General features: G+C 46.1%; 1 protein-coding gene across 1 annotated transcript in view; it reads left to right on the top strand.

Annotated features, from left to right (window-relative positions):
* Positions 1–4,264: 4,264 nt before the first annotated feature.
* The window catches only part of PHACTR2 (phosphatase and actin regulator 2), a 125,583-nt gene continuing 111,794 nt past the window's right edge, over positions 4,265–18,053 (top strand). The window contains exon 1 of the mRNA XM_045294582.1: positions 4,265–4,378. Within this exon, the coding sequence (XP_045150517.1) occupies positions 4,333–4,378 (46 nt within the window). The 5' untranslated portion in view covers positions 4,265–4,332. The remainder of the gene's footprint in view (positions 4,379–18,053) is intronic.

The following is an 18,053-nucleotide window of genomic DNA, read 5'->3' as shown; positions in this document are numbered from 1 at the left end:
TTTAGAACTGCCGACCATTCGGATCACAGCCCATTGCAAAGCCAATGGAGCCCAATTTTATTCTGACACCTTGAGGTCCACACGAGCCTGTTTTTCTCACAGCCACGCCAGAACTAAGAGTACTCACTGCAAGAATCATCAGCTACTTGTACATGGGCATTGTCATCTGTTGCTCCCTGGGTCATCACTGTCCCATGAGCCATCTCATCTTGGAGAGTCTCCCTAACCTCTCTCTCCTGTAGGATCCCCCACATCCAACTGCTGGAGACACAACCTGGGTCCTAAGACAGTTGGCAGTATCTGGGTCAGGCAGAGACCCAGGCTCAGTATGCAGGGCAGGTGTACTTGGAGGGAGCAAAGTCTCACTCTCCCTGCCCGTGCTGGAGCCTAATTCACCCCTCCGGGCTGAGAACTAACCGCTTAGGAAAAGCTGTTAATGGCCCAGGATGCGGTCGCAATGACTAGCAATTTTTACCTGTCTTCTTTAAGCACCAAACTATAAACCTGCAGTTTGGACTTGGGCCTCACAGGAAGGAACTTGCTCACAGTTGTCCCAATTACTAAAGTTTAGGCTTATGTCTACTTTTAACTTTTATCTAGGAGATGCAGTGAGTTAACTCCATTATCAGGAGAGCAAGGATCGCTTTGAGTACTCCCGACGAGGGAGGTTCCTAACTCCTCTCTTAGTCAAGGCCATGGGATCTGTGTTGTAGGACAGAATGCTCACCCACGTCATTCCCGGAAGAGGAAATCCTGTCTAACAAATCCACTCCACTTAATTTCTTTTTGGAAGTCAGTGAGTAAACCACAGGCGTTCTTCCAGGGCTTGACAAATACTTAGCCTGTTGAGTGGAAAAATGACTAGATTCCATCATATCTATATTTTTAGAAAGCGTTAATGTAACTTATTCCTCAAAGTCAGCCCCGGTTAGTTTGATGACAGCGTATTATAACAGATAAAAGTGTTGTGTCTTAACAGCAACTCCAACACACTCCAGGACCTATTGTTAAATATGTAGGAATTTTTCAAGCCCCCTGATAACATTTACTAACCGAATGATAGCTTGAGTTGGCCATTGTAGGGATATTGAAGTCATGGAGCTCAGCAATCACCAGGAATCAGTCTTCCCGCCCTACCCTCTCGCCTACCCTACACCAGCATGGGCTGCTGAGCACTGCCCAGAAGTCCTCTGGGCAAGAGATTGGTTTAGCCATACAGAACAAAGGGTAGGGCAAATGGAATAAACTCCAAAGAAGTAAACACACATAGTTCGGGGACTAATATTGTTTAACATGTTTTTTTCAAATCATGACAAACATTCTCAAAGTTCAATCATGGGATTCACATACACAAAACACAGTACAATGGTCTGATTTGGCAACCATATAGCAGATGAACTCTAATAAGATGAGAGACAATTTGGAGGGAAATTAAAATACTCTTGTTACATGGTTACATTCTGACCTGTTTGCTCTGAGCTAGCAATGGAATGCCAGGATTTCTCTCTCTCTCTCTCTCTCTGTGTGTGTGTTTTCTAGCTTTATTAGTAAACCTTGTTAGCTTTTATCAAATAAAGGCCAGACATGCCAAGCTCCGGAAACAAAATAGAATAACTACCCCATCCTTGTAAAGAAACCATGATGCGCACTTCCTGGGGTTCTGATGGACGGATAATGTAAGGATAATGTAATGACGCTGAAGTGTCAGGGAGAAGTATATAACCTGATGGGAGGATCGTGGGTGTAATAAGGAGAAAAATCATGAAAGGGTTTGAATGAGGTAAATATAGACACATTTTCAAATCTTGACCATGAGCGCTATAGAGTACATCCTTAAGGTTTGACATATGAACCTGAAGATGAAATAAAAAGAAGCACTACTGAGTTTCAAGGAAAAGCATGATAATGGTAGTAAAATGCAGCATTACAGCTCAATGTGTAGCTTTAATGAATTAAAAAAAATGCCTATCTACTTTTACTCTGCCCACTCAATGTGATCTTTTTTCTCATCCCATGTTCCCCAAGCCCCAGTTGGTGGGGAGGGGGCGGGGTGGTCCTGGAATGACCCAGAGTGGCTGGAAAAGCAGGCGCCCACACGTATCCAGGCTTTTGAACTATATAGCACAACGTTTTAAATTGCCAGGAGGACGCTGTAGGTTTTTTTTCTTTTCTTTTCTTGAAAAGGGGCAGAAGGCCAGGTAAAATTTGAGAGCCACGGTTGTAACCTGTGGCCTTGCTCTTAGTTAGGACTTTGCCGTGAGAGGCAGCATTGAACAGTCCTCACAGCGCTCCTGTTCAAAGAACAGCTGACATCGTTTGCTACTGTTGCCTGTTCGCCTCCAGTTTTTTAAAAAGGCAACAAAGCAATGGAAAGGCCACGCTGTTAGGGTTGTTTGTTCTACTGCTAACCTCCCCAGGTTCTCAAACACATTCTCACACATTTTCTAACAGAATCGAGCAGTTTAAAAACCAGTTGTCATTGCGTCAACCCCGAGTCCCAGCGGACCTCAGGGAACTGTGTCCCATTGGGTTTTCAAATCACTGGAATTTTGGGACTAGATCACCAGACTTTTCCTTGGTGCCTCCCAGTGGACTAAACCTCTCAAGGATCCAACATGCCAACTGGGGTGATCATTTGTACCCCCCAGGGACTCCATCCCCACCTTTAAACGTTTTTTTTTAAGTTGCTATGAAATCCATGCTAACTCATGGTGAGCCTAGGTTTTCAAAGTATCAGTACACTCCATAAGGTGGCCAATGAGCATAACCTTAGCGTCTCCATGATTGGAATGGGCTCAATGGCACAGACGACTAATCTACTGAAGTAGACGGCCTTTCTTCCCCAGCACCGCTGGCTGGGAGATTCCAGCTGGCGACCTTTCTGTTAGCAGTCAAACAAAAGCCCACCTTCCCCCTGACTCACAACAGAGGGTGGGGGGGAAAATGGCGCCTTCAGTCATGCACAAAGGCCTTTCAAAAAAGAAAATATGTCGGTATGATCTCAGTAAGACAAAGTTTGGGAACGAGTACTGTTTGTGTCTAAGGTGCGATCGTCTTAGCTTTCTCGTACTTTAGAATTCAACAACACGTAGGGTAACCTAGTCATGTGAAAGCTCTGGTAAGCAATATAAACATGCTGCCTTAAAATTTTTTTTTAACTTGCAAGGGCAGTAGCAACATTTTGAAAGACATGGAAAGCACAGTGCACACAGTGCACACAGCCAAGGGATCACGTGTATGTAACAAGTGCCTCGTACAGTGTGCTGTGGGTGTGTGCTGCACTCACAGGACCATCATACCAATCGATTGTAAGGACGAAGGGAGACTTCACTTGTATGCCGATTTTGAAGAATGAGATGGAAGAGGATGTGGTAACCAAACCAGAAACAACCCAGTTGCTGCTGTGGGGGTCCCAGCTCATGGACACTCGGTGTGTCATAAGGCTTAGAGGCCGGTTTGTTCCCATGTAGATCTGCAGACCTTTCTTCCAAGGCACCTCTGGGAGGACTTGGGCTTTTGGCGGGCAATGGAGTGTGATGGACTCTATGCTACCCAGAGACTCCCCGTGTTCAAGAAACATATTCTGAAATAAATGATCATTGTCGATGATGGGGTTTATTTGGAGGGTGTTAGTTAATCTAAAGCACCCCCCTAGTGTCCTCACAGACCACAGCCAGTCCCTTGGCCTTCGGGAGTGGGGAGCATCCTGGGGTTCTGGGCAGGAGGAGCGCAGTGAGTAAGCAGGGCTTTGATTCGTGGACCCATCACTCAGATCTCTTTCAGGACTTGACTGAGACCATCCAAGGTGTGTTTGTGTTTTTGTTAACAGCTACTTTTAAAACCCAGAAGCAGCACCCAAAGTCACTGCACACAGCAAGTCAGGAAGGGCTAATTTGAAAGAAACCCGTTCTCTTAAATTAAGAACCATGACTAAGGACTGTAATTCCTTTGCTTCCAGCCCTAAGGGATCCGTTGACACTGACCCTTGCAAGTCAAAGGGGAGTCACCTGAACCCTCTGTTACCTTGCGGGGGTGCGGTGCCCAGCCCCTAGGCTGCCGCTGGACCAGCCTGGGCTCCCTGGCTCCCTCCTCCCCGTGACCCTTGACCCCAGCTAATCTGCATAGAGGAATGACAGGCATCCGCTGGGCAGGATCCGCCGCGCCGGCTGCGGCCGGCCGGGCTCGGAGACCCGCGCCAGGGCGGAGGCGAGGGACCGGCGGGCAGCGCCGCACAGGCCGGGAAATGACCGCGGGCACGGCTGTCTGGGCGCGCACCCATGATCGCGGGACCCACAGAGCCGCGTGATTGGAGCCGGCCCTGCGACCCGAGACATGGGCCAGACCTCGGTGTCCACGCTGTCCCCGCAGCCCAGCAGCGGTGAGTGCGGGGTTCCCAGGATGCGCCCAGGGGCGCGCGCGGCCCCAGGCTGGCTCCCCAAGCGCCCCCGGGGAGGGCTCGGGCCCGGCCGGCCGGGCGCAGCCCCTCGAAGTCCCTCGGAGGTAGCCCGGAGCTGTGCTCCCTAAACTCTTTGTGGTGGAGGAGTGGAATGCCTTTTGGGATCGAGCCGATTTTACCTTAAAGGCACAGGCCCCCTTTCCCGAAAGGGATGCCAGCGCTGGGTTTGCCCGGGGTTTGGTTACTCTGGAGCCAGGAAGTTCCGAGAAACGCCTTGTGCGTTTGACCCTGTGTTGGTCCAACGCGAAACGCAGAGCAGGGTCAACACGCCAGCAGGGTTTTTCTGTGTTTACTTGGCTTCCGAACAGATCTGAACTGAATTCGTTCAAGCTTGTCAACTGATTTATGGTTTGTTATTCGGAGTCGAAGTGCTGAACGCCTTCTCTTAGGCTGGCAGAGGGCTGAATACTTAGAACCAACTGCAGACAAATGCGTAACTGTTTCAAATGATACTGGTTTTGTTTATGTTAGACGCATAAGCTATAAAAGTTAAGGAAACATCGCTCACGAACGTCATTACCAAAGGCTGGGGTCCGTTTTAATGGAAACGTCCTGTAACCTTTCTGAGTTACACTGCCCCGTCTTAAAAGTTTCTTTTCCATTTGCTTAAACAAAAAAGGGAAGGAAGGTCCTACGTCTGGCATTTCCCCAGGGGATAAACAACGTTTGGGTTTTTTTTTTTTTTTTTGGTGGCTTTACTCGTGATTGGATAATGAGGAAAGAAATCAAAAGGTACCATTTTGATATGTTTCCATCAACGGTTTACGGGAGTAAAACAAGAATTCCAGCGGGACCATTTATGTTATTAAGATATTTGATAGACTTCTTAAAGGATGTAAACATCAACAGGATCTTGGATCAAGGAAATGACAGGCAGAAACCAGGATGTCTGACCAGATAGAGTGATATCACATACACACGCACACACCCCCGTTTGTTTCTATCACAGAACCTCACTCCCTGTGTTATCTAAGCAAGCCCCTCTGCAAAAGGAGAGAAAAAATTAGGATCCAGAAAAGACCATACCTTTCCTTACTGTTAAGGATGTAGTTTTCTGGAATATCAAAGAAGTTTCATGCTGATGAGTGTTGGGGTTTGTGTGTAGGTTTAGATTTTGTTTTGTAGTTGTTGACTAGAACCTTTAGTAAATTGCTTTGTGCAACTAGGCCTTGGTCTTCTTTGTTTTACTTTAAAGCCTTGTGACTTCTTTCATCTCAAGATGGGCCAAAAAGAGGGTTTTTTGTTTTTAAATTTCTGCACTGTATTAAATCAGTACTCCATGACAGCAGGTAATTAGAAAGTATTATAGGTTCTTTTGCCAGAAAATACCATTAGAATTAATACGAGACAAGGTATAATCAAAGATGTGGGGCCAGTGTTTGATCTTCTCTGGCTTTACAAGAGAGGACAACCAAGCCCATCAGTTCAAGACTGACTCCTACAAGGCTAAGGTCAGGCACACCTCACCCTCCAAGTTTCTGACACCAACCACCCCTCCGGCAGTACTCTCTGCTTCTCAGCTGAGTTCAATAAGTTGTTGCCAATGGCCACATAGAACTCAAAGACCATCCTCCCCATACTCATGATTATGGACTTTATTAGAGAAGATGCCAGATGACAGTTCAGGATCAGAAATATCCAGGATGTAGTTCTTTGATCAGGACAGCCTCTTTTCTGCTCTGCTGGCAGGCAGGCCGCTCTCTGACCCTCAGCCACTTGACCTGGACTCTGCTGGTACATGGTTGCAAAGCTCTTTTAGCAGTGTCGATAAATGCTCAAAGGACCCTCCACTCTGTCATAAAGCTTAATCCAAGAGGTTCTGCTTTGGCTCCATAAGTCAACAACCAGCTGCCCAGGTAAATATCTGGAGGCCCATTTCACTCCACAAGCAAGTCCCCTGCCCGAAGGCACTCAACTTTACCACCTCTGTAGGCTGTGAAGCCCACTACTCTCATGCTCTGGCTCTTGGTTCTGTGGCTACCTCTCTTCTGCTGTCACTCTGGTGTCACTCATGCTTTCTGTCTCTGGATAAAGTAGGCTCAAGGTGTAGTGATCTCAGGATCCCGCGGATGTCCTCCACTCCTAGCTCTTTATTCTGGATGGTACTGAGATCCTCTCTGCCCACTTCTGAGATGCTCATCCGAAGGATGGCAGATTTGACCCATCTTCTGAGTTCCCAACTTTCACAATCACTCACAACTGAATCATTTAATCCTATTAGCATTTTCCCTCACCTTTTATTACCCAGACCCATCAGGAAAAAAAATTATTTGGTTGGAGCTGCAAAAGTCTATGCCTAAAAGAATCGGACCGTATCAAACAGTTCACTGGACCACATAAATCTATTTTACCTTCACAAACGATCCAGGAATACCATCTAAATGATGTCTAAGTAGCAGAGCAGAACACTAAAAATATGACAGTTCTAGCTCTTATCTGGAACTGGGGGTGAGTGGCGCAAACATGTTGTCATAATTCATAAAAAAAGTGAGAGATCATGCAATCTATAACTTACAAGAGATGCTCTGCTCCTGACTGGAAGAGCGATTTCAGAGCTCTCACAAAGATGGTGTTATAGCGGAAGTCCTGAGCTTTGTGAATGAAAAGTTTACATGCGTTGAAGTGGCCATCGAGCAGACAGTGTTTCGTTTTTTGTTTTGTCCCCGAGGGAACGATAGTGGTGCTGACAGAGGCTGGCATCCTTTTCATGGTGTCCACGCAAGTCCTCTGAGGTCACCTGGGAGGGTTCTCATTTTCTAAACAGCGAAAGCGAAATCATCTGCTCAGTTTTATGACCACACCTGTGTTCTTCTCTGAGCTTGAGAGCGGCAGCCCTTCTACTATCCCCAATGTTTTGTTCTGACTCCTTGTTAGCTGTTTGCTTCTGGGTGGACACAAGGTGTGAAGAGCTTTGTTCAGTTTGATCCCAGCGACCTACTAGCTGATGGAGTCTGGAGCACCTTCGAGGAATGACGCTGATAAAGGCAATGCTCATTTTGGATGCTGAGTGGGGAGGAGGGCAAGGTCTCTTTGAGTCTAATGGATCAGGAGCAGAGTCTGGTTGGTCCTTCATAATTGTTGCTCCGCGTAGGTTTTGATCAAAAACCTCACGATCGGGTAGAAGTTAGGTTGCTTCTTACTCTCCTAACTGCAGATTCTCAGGAGCATTTCTGGTTAGTGCTGCATCTCTCTCTCTCTGGTCTATAGAAAGACCATTAATAATTCTGGACCATGAAGTTAGACCCATTGTTTCCTGTTTTTGAAGCAGCTATATTTAAAATATGATTCACAAGGCATATACCTCACCCACTTAAATGATAAAGTTCACTCTTTTTCAGTGTACTCCGTTCTATACAACCACCACCACAATCTAATCTTAGAATAATTTTGTCCTCTTGAAAAGAAACCCTGTAGTCCAACAGCAGTCAATCCTCCACATTGCCAGCCCTAAAAAAAACCCAAAACTCATTGCAACCCAGTCCATTCTGACTCATGGCAACCAGATAGGGCATAGGAGAACTGTACCCTCCCCCTCCCGCCCCAGGGTTTCCGAGGCTGCAGTCTCTACAAAAGCAGATGGCCACAGCTTTCTTCTGTGGAGCGACTGCTGGGTTCGAACCACTGACCTTTCATTTGGCAGCACACATGCTTAGTCACTGTGCCACCAGAGCTCATCCCCAGCCTAAGCTCAACAAGGCCACCCACCAAGACCCCCGCCACGGAGTCAGTTCTGACTCCTAGTGACCCTCTATAGGCTTTCGAAGGCTGCGGCAGACTGCTGTCTTCCTCTGGGAAGCTCTTTTTCTCTATGGACTTACCCGTTCTTGTTCTTTCCTGGAAGGAAAGCCCCCGGGGTTATGATCATCCCATTATGGACCAGCTACTATAATGCCTATTGTGGTTTGTCATAACAACTCGGCCATGGGCATCAACATAGTATTACTATTATGATATTATGTTTCTTTAATGCTTTCATACATAGAATCAGTGTCCACTGGGGAGATGGGATTTAGGACTAGAACGCATGCTTAGCTCAGGAACTGCCTGTGTTGTTGTTAGGCGCCGTCAAGTCGACTCCGACCCAGAGTGCACAACAGAATAGGACACTGCCTGGTCCTGTGCCAGCCTCCCAGTTGTTTATAGGTTTGAGCCCATTGTGGTAACTGCCATGTCAAATCCATCTCATTGGAGCCTTCCTCTCTCTTGCTGCCCCTCTCCTGCCTGGAAAGGATTTTATCCGGTGTCGTCTTTTGTGACTAACTTCTTTCGCTTCCCCAAATGTTTTCCAAGATCACCCCTGTTGTAGAACGTGTCTGAACTTCAGCTCGTTTCATTGACGAATGAAAATCTGCTGTCTGGCTGTACCCATCCACTGCCATCAGGGCGAGTCTGACTGAGAGCAACCTTAGGCGGGGTTTCAGAGATGCGACATCGTTCGGGGAGCAGATCATCTGCACCATGTCTCTCCCTCATAGCGACCGATGGGCATGGACCGCTCTGAGAATGACCAGCTCCTTGTGAATGGACACACCACCGTTTACTTACCTGCTCATCCATCGGCAGACATTTGGATTATTTCTGTTCTTTGGCTCTTATGAATAATGCTGCTGTGAACTTTCATATCCAAGTTTTATGTAGACATATGTTTTCGATTCTCTTGGTTATATGCCTAGGAATGAGATTGATGGATCATGAGATCACTGTATTTAATGTTTGTAGGAAGTACCGGACTGTTTTCCAAAGCAGCTGCATGATTTTACATCCCCACTAGCAGTGCATCAGGCTTCCAGTGTCTCTACATCGAGGCCAACACTCCTGTCTTTCTGACTACAGCTCTCCGGGCGGGTGGCTCATCGTGGTTTTGACTTGACTTCAGGACTCATGGCATGGAGTAGCTTTTCATGTGTTTATTAGCTTGCAAGAAATGTCCATTTAAGTAGCTTGCTCAATTTTAATTAGGTTGTTTAGCTTTTTGAATTGCAATATGAACAATTCCTTCATACAGCTCCCTTACCAGATACATGACTTGCAAATGTTTTCTCCCATCTTCTGAGCTGTTTTTTTGCTCTCTCAGCAGTGTGACTTCCAGCTCAAAAAGCAAAAAAAATAAAACTCTAGCTTTTTGTTTTGCTTTGTTTTGTCCCTGGAGCATTTTGGGTATTGTATCTAAGACGCCATTGCTTAAACATGGTCATGACGATGTGAACTTCTGTTCTCTTCAGAAAGTGCCACGGCTTTGTTTCACATTTACGTTGGTGGCACAATTTTTTTTAGTTCATTCTTCAGGATGGTGAGCGGTAGAGGTCCAACTTCAACTTTTTACATATGTCTGCCCAGGAATTCCAGCTCTGTGTGTTGATCGAAACACAACTGAGACACACTAGCCATGTACCTTGTACTGAGATTTTTTTTTCATGCAACTTACGTTGGGAATGGTTCCATGCTTTATTTTAAAATGTCCACGTGGTGTCTGAGCGTGTGAAGCTTTCCAGGGGCAGACAGCCTCATCGGCCTCCTGTGTGGCAGCTGGTGGGTCCAAGCAGCAAGGCCCAAACCTGGCTGTCAGCAGCCCAATCCCTGGCCTCTGGGTCACCAAAGACACAAACTCACTGCCATTGAGTCAGTCCAGCTTGTAGGGAACCCAGTGGACAGGACAGAACTGTCGCTGTGGGTTTCCAAGCCTGCCAATCTCTACAGGCACAGGAGCTCTCACTTTTCTCCCATGGAAGGCCAGCGGGTGTCGAACCGCTGACCTTAGCGTTAACAGCTCAACTTGTAACCCACTACGCCACCACCAAGGTTCTTATATTTCTGATAGGACCCTTTAATCCCGTCAGCAAAAACAATGCGATCATTATAATCTTTTCCCTTCAAAGAAGTCTATTAATGAATTATTTGTACTGTTTCTGGTATGTATGTGTGTGTGTATACAACATCCTTATCTACAGATCTTGGGCTATGTGTGCGGTACGATCTTAATAGTGGAATTGCTGGGGGGAAATGTTTGTGTATTTTATTTCGATAGATTTTTCAGAATTACTCTCCAAAGAGGCTGTATCAGTTCATCTACTCACTGTATGAGTATTCCCACTTCTGCACTTTCTCACCAACACTGTGTATCAGGGTTCCTTTCAGCCCATGTGGGGCTTCTGTGAGAAGCCGCTCCTTCTGGGTGAGACATTCCCCACAAGCATCATCTTAACAAGTGGGGCATTTAGTAGGAGTTCACGCCCCCCTCACCCCTTCACTCTGGCACCCTTGGGTGAATAACCTCTACCACTGTACATGACCATAATGCTCTGCACCGCTAGTGTTTGTAATTTCTCTACATTTGTATGTCTCACATTAGTTATGAATAAGGAAAGGCATTTATATTTTTTCATTTAAATTGTCTATTTATAACCTTTCCTTATTTTCATGATTTCTATTCTTACAATTGTATAAGAACCCTATATGTTATTAACCTTATGCCTGTCAGATATTAGAAATACTTCCACCCATTTCTTACCTCTTAATTTATGTATGGCCTTCCTTGGTCTTAAACCTTCCTGAATTTAAAACATATATCGATTGGAAGCCATTGTTTGCCTTTGAATTTAGCAAAGACTAGGTGGGAAGCATGATTCCCAGATGACTGCGTTGTGGTGGTTTAAATTGGTGCATCTTGTCAGGCCAGCCGAGGGCATTGAGAGCTCAGCAGTAGGACACTTGCTTTTCAGGCAGGAGACCTGAGTTCTGTTCCAACCAGTGCGTCTCACGTGTAGCTCTCTTGGTAAGTGGTGATTTGCAGCGAATCACTGTGATGCTGAGCCAGTGCACGTGCACATGGCCTGGCAGTCTACTTCTGAACATCAGCCCGGGAAAAGCCCATGGATCATAGTAGTCGGTTCTGCAACCAGTCGCAGGGGTGGCATAGGACCAGGCAGTATTTCCTTCCCTTGAGCTTGGAGTCCCCATACAATTGTGGTGGCAACACCAGACTAGCTGAAAAACTCCTAAACCAAACTCACTGCCTTCGAGTCAGATGTGCTGGGCATGACTGGACAGCGTCTCCTCTTGTTGTGCTAGGGCTGCTATGAGTCAGATCCCCCACCACCACCACTCCCAGCACCTAACAACCAGGAACCAACCATGATGCAGTTGATGTGCTCAGTGGATGTGAGGATCATAGCGCTCACCCAGATGCGCTGCATGAGAAAGGCCTGGCAGTCACTCCCACAAAGTCAGTCATAGAAAACTAGTTCCACTCTGACACGTATGGTTGGTATCAACTGCACAAAAATGGCTTAACGTCCACAGTTTGTTCCGCTGGATAAATGTATATTGGATGATGAGATCCGATCTTAGTTCCTTAGTGCCTTTGTGACAGAAATACTACAAGTAGGTGACTTGGAAGATGAGAAATGTATGTCCAAGTTCAGGACACTGGCTCCAGGGGAACGTCCTCGCTCAGCTCCGGAGGCAGGATCCTTGTCTTAGCTTCTATGGGTTACCCTGAGTCCTCTTCCCAGCCACGGGAGGAGCCAACCTTCCTTGGTGGGTCTGTTTGTGCTTCTTTGCTCACCCTCTCACTGCTATTGAGTCAACACTGACTCATAGCGACCCCTTGTGGACTTCCCAGACTGCAACAGTTTATGGGAATAGAAAACCCAGTCTCTTCTGAGGAGCTGCTGGTGGTTTTGAACTGCTGACTGTGCAGATCTCTGCCCAAAGCATTACCACTACACTCTCCTTAATGTCCTCTTTTTCTGTCTCAAAGTGATTAGGTTTAAGACGACTTATGCTGATTATGGTCTCATTAACTTAACAAACAAAACCCTTTTGACGATTGGGATTACATCCACAGATTTAGGGGTTAGGATTCCAACCCATGCGAGTATTGGGGGGAGGGGGGGAGTGAGTTGAACAATTCAATCCATAATAAGATCTAGCTTGATTTGTTCCCAAATAGCCAGCCAATACAAATTAAGTCATTCCTTTAATGTAAATTATGCTACTTTTTAGAGAATGATGGTAATTGATATCAATGTTAATCTACTATATAAAACTCAAACCAAACTCACTGCCATCAAGTTATTCTGACTCACAGTGACCCCCTACCCCGTGATTTTCCCCCTTCCTATTGGTATTTGTATTGGTTTTTGAAGTGTCCTGTATACTTATCCCAAACCTTTCTCCTCGTACATAAATCTCTTTTCAATCTGCCAAGTTCTTTAATTATTCTTTCAAGTTTATCTTTGAGAATTTCATCCATTGTCTTTGCCTTGTTTCAATATGGAATTTCTCGAAGCTAGCCCTGGTGGCATGGTGGTTCAGTGCTTGGCTGCTAACCAAAAGCTTAGTTGTTCGATCCCACCAGTCACTCCTAGGCTGAACCGGGCTGGTGGTCTGCTTCGCTAAAGATGGCGCAAGCCCTACAAGGCAGTTCTGTGCTCTATGAGGTTCTAAAAGTCAGAATCATTCCGATGGGAGTGGGCTCATTTTTCCCCCCAAAGCAGCTTCCCATCTCTTTTGGCTGTCATCCTGGGGACTCCTTCTATTTCTCTCTGACATTGGGTTTCCACGGGTTCTTGAATTGCCGGATCTCTTGGGTTCATTTTTTCCGGGTTAATTCCCTCATTTTGGCAGAACACACAGGCAGCTTTTTGGGAAAAGCTTATGGGACATTTTCTTGAGACCTCGTATTAGAAAATGTCTTTATTCTGGCTTCGTACTTGATTGATAGTTTGGCTGGGTTATCAGGTAGCAAAGCAAACTTGCTGTAATATGCACAAACACCTGCTGTTACTTACAATTAATCATGATGAACATTTTCCCTTATGGACAAGACTTCGTAGTTCTTATTTTCCGTAAATAGTTTTCCCTTAACTCCAAGACTCACTTGGAGAGGTGTTGTGGGAAGCCTCAACTTAGAACTGGCTTGTTGCTGTAGTCTAAAAAGCATTTTATAAAAACTCAAAAGTTTCCTTAGCAAACAGACCAATTTTAAAATGTATTTATTATGATATGCTGATGTATATTTTTTAACATTCATGCTTAATGGAATACATATGGCATCCCTGGGGGGGGGGGCACCAATGGTTACCAGCTGACTGACTGATAGGTTGGAGTTTCAAGCCCACCCAATATCTCCATGGAAGACAGGCCTGAAAACTTGGCAGAGCACAGTTAGCCGCTGCAACCTCTGTGGTCACCGTGAGTTAGAATCGGTTCATTGGCAAGTTGGGGACTTGGGGTTTCATGGGTTGGGGTTCATTTTTATTTATTTTTTTACAAGAGAGAGTTTTATATAAAGGTTAAATGCACATCAAGAAAACATCCCAACCCAGTGCTGCCCAAACCCACAAGTCCAACAGTAACCCATATGTTTAGCACCAATCCACAAAGTCCTCCTCCGTCTGACAGAACCCACGCTATGACGCCGGCTTCAGGAGGAAAGCCGAATCAGTGAATATATAAGCATCACAGGGGGTGCATTTTTATTTTAAGGGCAGACCGTCCTCCCAAGGTGGTATCCCAATGGGTTCCTGCTGTCTTTCAAGTTGAAGGTGGACATTTCACACACATGGCTGATGCTGAGAATCACCTAGTGTGCTTGCTTGAAATGTGTATTTCTAGCTTCTGCTTTCAAGGCTAGCAAAATCGGACCCTTTCGAAGCTGAGGATTTGCATTTGCAGCAAGTGTTCTAGGACATCCTTAAGATCGGAAAATCCTCTGGAAAGGAAACGCTAGGTTTGATGTATTTGGACGAGAACTCGAGTGACTTAGGGAGCCCTGCTCAACCAAGGGTCAGCGGTTCCAACCTCCCAGCTGCTCTGTGGAAGGAAGACGAGGCTGCCTGCTCCTGGAAAGACGTAAGGTCCTTGAAATCCCCCAGGGGGCAATTCCACTCTGCCCTATAGGGTCCAAATCCACTCGATGGCAGTGAGTCGAGTGTGACTTCAAAGACAGTGTTCTCCTCACTAACAGTGTGCATTCTCCACTCACCGGAGGTGCACATTTTAAAGAAGATTCTACCGCTCTGTACCCAACACCTTTCTGGGTGACCAAAACCAAAACAGAGGACACCGCGCCCTGTCAGTGAGTCGATTTCTAGAGGACAGAGGAGCATGTGCTGTGGGCTTCCAGGGCTGCCACTCCGGACTGGAGTTGAAAGCCTGGCCTTTCTTCCCTGGAGCAGCCTGTGGTTTCCAACCGCGGACCTGGAGGTTAGCAGCCCACTGATGTACCATTGCCAAGCAAGCCTTCCTGCTGGAAAGCACATGTGGGCCAGAATCTGATTGCCAGGAAATTTTGTGCTCTTATGTATGGTTCATAAATATTAGAAGCTGAAAAAATAATCCCTGTCCCACAGGAGCGAGGTCATACTCAGTATAATCACTTGTACAAGGAAGGAGGCTAGGAGTAGAATGGCAGTAACTGTCACCGGCACCCAGTGCCATCATCCCATTGTGACTCAGAGCCACCCTATAGGACAGAGCGGACCAACACCCTGGGCTCTGGAGGCTGTACATCTTCGCCTCCTCTTTTCCCACACGACTGGTCTTTCCGTCGACAGCCTGGTTCAGAACCCACAGTGCCACCAGGGCAGATGACACAGGCAAATGACACGTAATTCTGCCTCTTTAGGAAGCCCCTTGTGAACTTGAGCTGCACATTCCCCATGTCCACGGGCACGGCCCTGCTAGCTGGGGACGGGCCTGAAGGAAAGCGGCACCGTGCAAAAGGGCAGGGCCATTCCGAAAAGGGGGGCCAGCCGTCCTCCCTCTTAGGAATGAGAAGACTCTGAAAGGAAGAAACATTTATTGTAAACTCCTTTTCAAAGGTTCCTTTTTAGACCGCGTTCAGCATTTGCATTGTTGCCTCTGTGTGTATGCCGGGAGCCTTTCCATTTTGTGCCTGTTTGTGAGACATTGCCCCCCGAGAGGTAAATCCGCCCCCCCCCCCGTCTTAATGGGGACCCCGTCAGAGTCTTCGGCAGGTCACTGTTTGTTTCTGAGGAGGGCATGCTGGGTTGAGAAAGGTTTCTAAGAAAAAGGTTTCTGACAGCACCTGGGTAGCCCACAGGCCCAAGAACGGCAGTCTTAACAGGATAGCTCAGGATTGCGATTGCCAATTTCCTCTACCCCAAGGAATTTTGCGATTTTCACAATCTCTTCTGCATCTGTAAAGTTCACTCGGGCTGACCTGCCAAGCTGTTTTTGGAGGGGCTGAGTGCGGATGGAAACTTGGAATAAGTCAGCGCAACGTAGCTAGCGCCTGCTGTGTGTTCCTGTGGGCCCCGTGGAGTGGTGTGTCATTTTCCTAAAGGTTTCTCAAGTGGAATTGTGTACATATGTGCACAGTGAGTGTTCTAGCCCTTGGAAAAGACTTAGGCCATTTTTTTTTCTTTAAAGAAAACACAGAAAGAGTAAAATCAAGCCCACGATTTGCAGGAGAATTTAGAACTGTATGCTTTTATACAAATGGAATCCATTTTGGTTATCCCTCCCCAGAACATCAGAACACACGCATGCTTCGCTTCATAGGTGAAGATGTTTTAAATGAGAAAGTCATTAGAAAACAAGCGTGCCAGGACCTTTCACGTTTTCAGGTGGGGTGAGATAGAGGGGAGTTTGGAAACAGGATTTCATTTATGAATAATGAACTTTACAGACATCGGCAATAGTCACTGGTGGTTCGGTGTTAGTATTCTTGCCTTCTGCGTGGGAGGTTCGGTTTGATTGCCAGCCAGTGCACCCCAAACACGGCCTCCTGCACCCGTCTGTCAATGGAGGCATGTGTGTTGCTGATACAGAACAGATGTGAATAGAGCTTTCTGACTAAGAGGGACAAGGAAGAAAGGCCAGGCAATCTACTTTATGAAAATTCTTTCCCTTTGGGTCACAATAGTTCAAACCCCTTGTTTATGAGGTCAACTGTGAATCAGAGGCCAATTCCAAGGGCTTGCAGGAAATGACCTTACAACAAGTGTGCATACCAGGATCCGTTACAAATAGCCCATCAGCACATTAGTGCCAACTGTCTTTTCTCTGGCTTTTCCCACTTCATTGCCTCCTCCTCAACACACTGAACAGCATCATCGATTGAGTGGATCTGAGTCCACTGAAAGAAAGTGTTGAAAGTGATTTCAGCAATATGGTTCAACCACTACTACTCTACAATGCCATGTAGGAGGTGGAATATAGAAAAGAAAGAGGATATGGGGTAAAAGTAGAGAATTTTCATTTAAACACCACCACTTGACTGTCAGTTTGTCGTACTTTGGTGGCTGGTGTGTTGCTGTGATGCTGGAAACTATGTCCCTCGGATCTCAAATGCCAGTCGGCTCACCCAAAGTGAACAGGTTTCAGCAGAGTTTCCAGACTAAGAAGAGACAAGGAAGAAGGACTCTGCTCCCTGAAACATTGTTGGACACTGAAGGCCTAATGAGTAGAAGCAGAACACCGTGTAAGACAGGGCCAGAGGACAAGCCCCTCAGGTCGGAGGGCACTCAGGATGTGACTGGGAAGGAGCTGAACTCTCGGAGTGGAGACAATTTTGGTGATGTGAGTCAGGTAGACCTGTAATAGTAGAGCCTTCAGGATCGACACCTGCTGATGGAGCTGCAAAAACCTGCTAATGATCAGAACTTGGAATGTGCAAAGTGTGAATCTAGGAAAACTGGAAGCAGACAAAAGTGAAATGGCATGCATAAAGATGGCTCTCCTGGGCACGAGTGAACTGAAATGGAGTGGTATTGGCCATTTTGAATCAGAAAATCCTATGATTTACTCTACCAGGAGTAACACCATCAAGAGGAATGGAAATTCAATCAATACAACTGTTATTCAAATGTATGCACCAACCACAACAGCAAGTGAAGAAATTGAAGAACTCTACCAATGACTTCAATCAGAAAGTGATCAAATATAAAATCAAAATGCATTGATAATTATTGGTGACTGGAATGTAAAAGTTGTAAACAAAGAGGAAGGAATAGTAGTTGGAAAATATGAACTTGGCAAAAGACACAAGCCTGGAGATGGCATGATAGAATAATGCCTTTTTTCAACAACACAATAGGCAAGTATCCACATGGACTTCCCCAGTGGGAATGTACAGAAATCAAATTGAATACATCATCCAAGGGAAGAGACAAGGTCTCAACATCCACAGCTACAACCAGACCAGGGGCTGACTGTGGAACAGACCGTCAGTTGTTCCCATGTAAGTTCAGGATGAAGCTAAAGAAAAATAAAAGAAGTCCACATGAGCCAAAATACTATCTTGAGTCCATCCCACTTGAATGTCAAGACTATCTCAGTGTGCAAGATTTGATGCATTGAACATGAATGACGGAAGACCCGATGGGCTGTGGGGAGGACATGACGAACATCATTCATGAGGAAAGCAAAGGGTCATAAAAAAGAAAGGAAAGAAAGGGTCAAAATGAATGTCAGAAGAGACCCTGAAACTTGCTCGTATTCATAGAGCAGCTAAAGCAAATGAGAGCAAGGATGATGTCAAAGAGCTAAATAGAAATTTTCAAAGGAGACCTCAAGAAGGTACATATTATAACGAAATGTGTGAAGACCTAGAATTAGTAAAACAAAC

The sequence above is a fragment of the Echinops telfairi genome, unplaced genomic scaffold, assembly GCF_000313985.2.
Source record: "Echinops telfairi isolate 266 unplaced genomic scaffold, ASM31398v2 ScPeMD7_3533;HRSCAF=4204_0, whole genome shotgun sequence".
NCBI lineage: Eukaryota > Metazoa > Chordata > Mammalia > Afrosoricida > Tenrecidae > Echinops > Echinops telfairi.
This window is presented reverse-complemented; position numbering and strand designations above follow the sequence as displayed.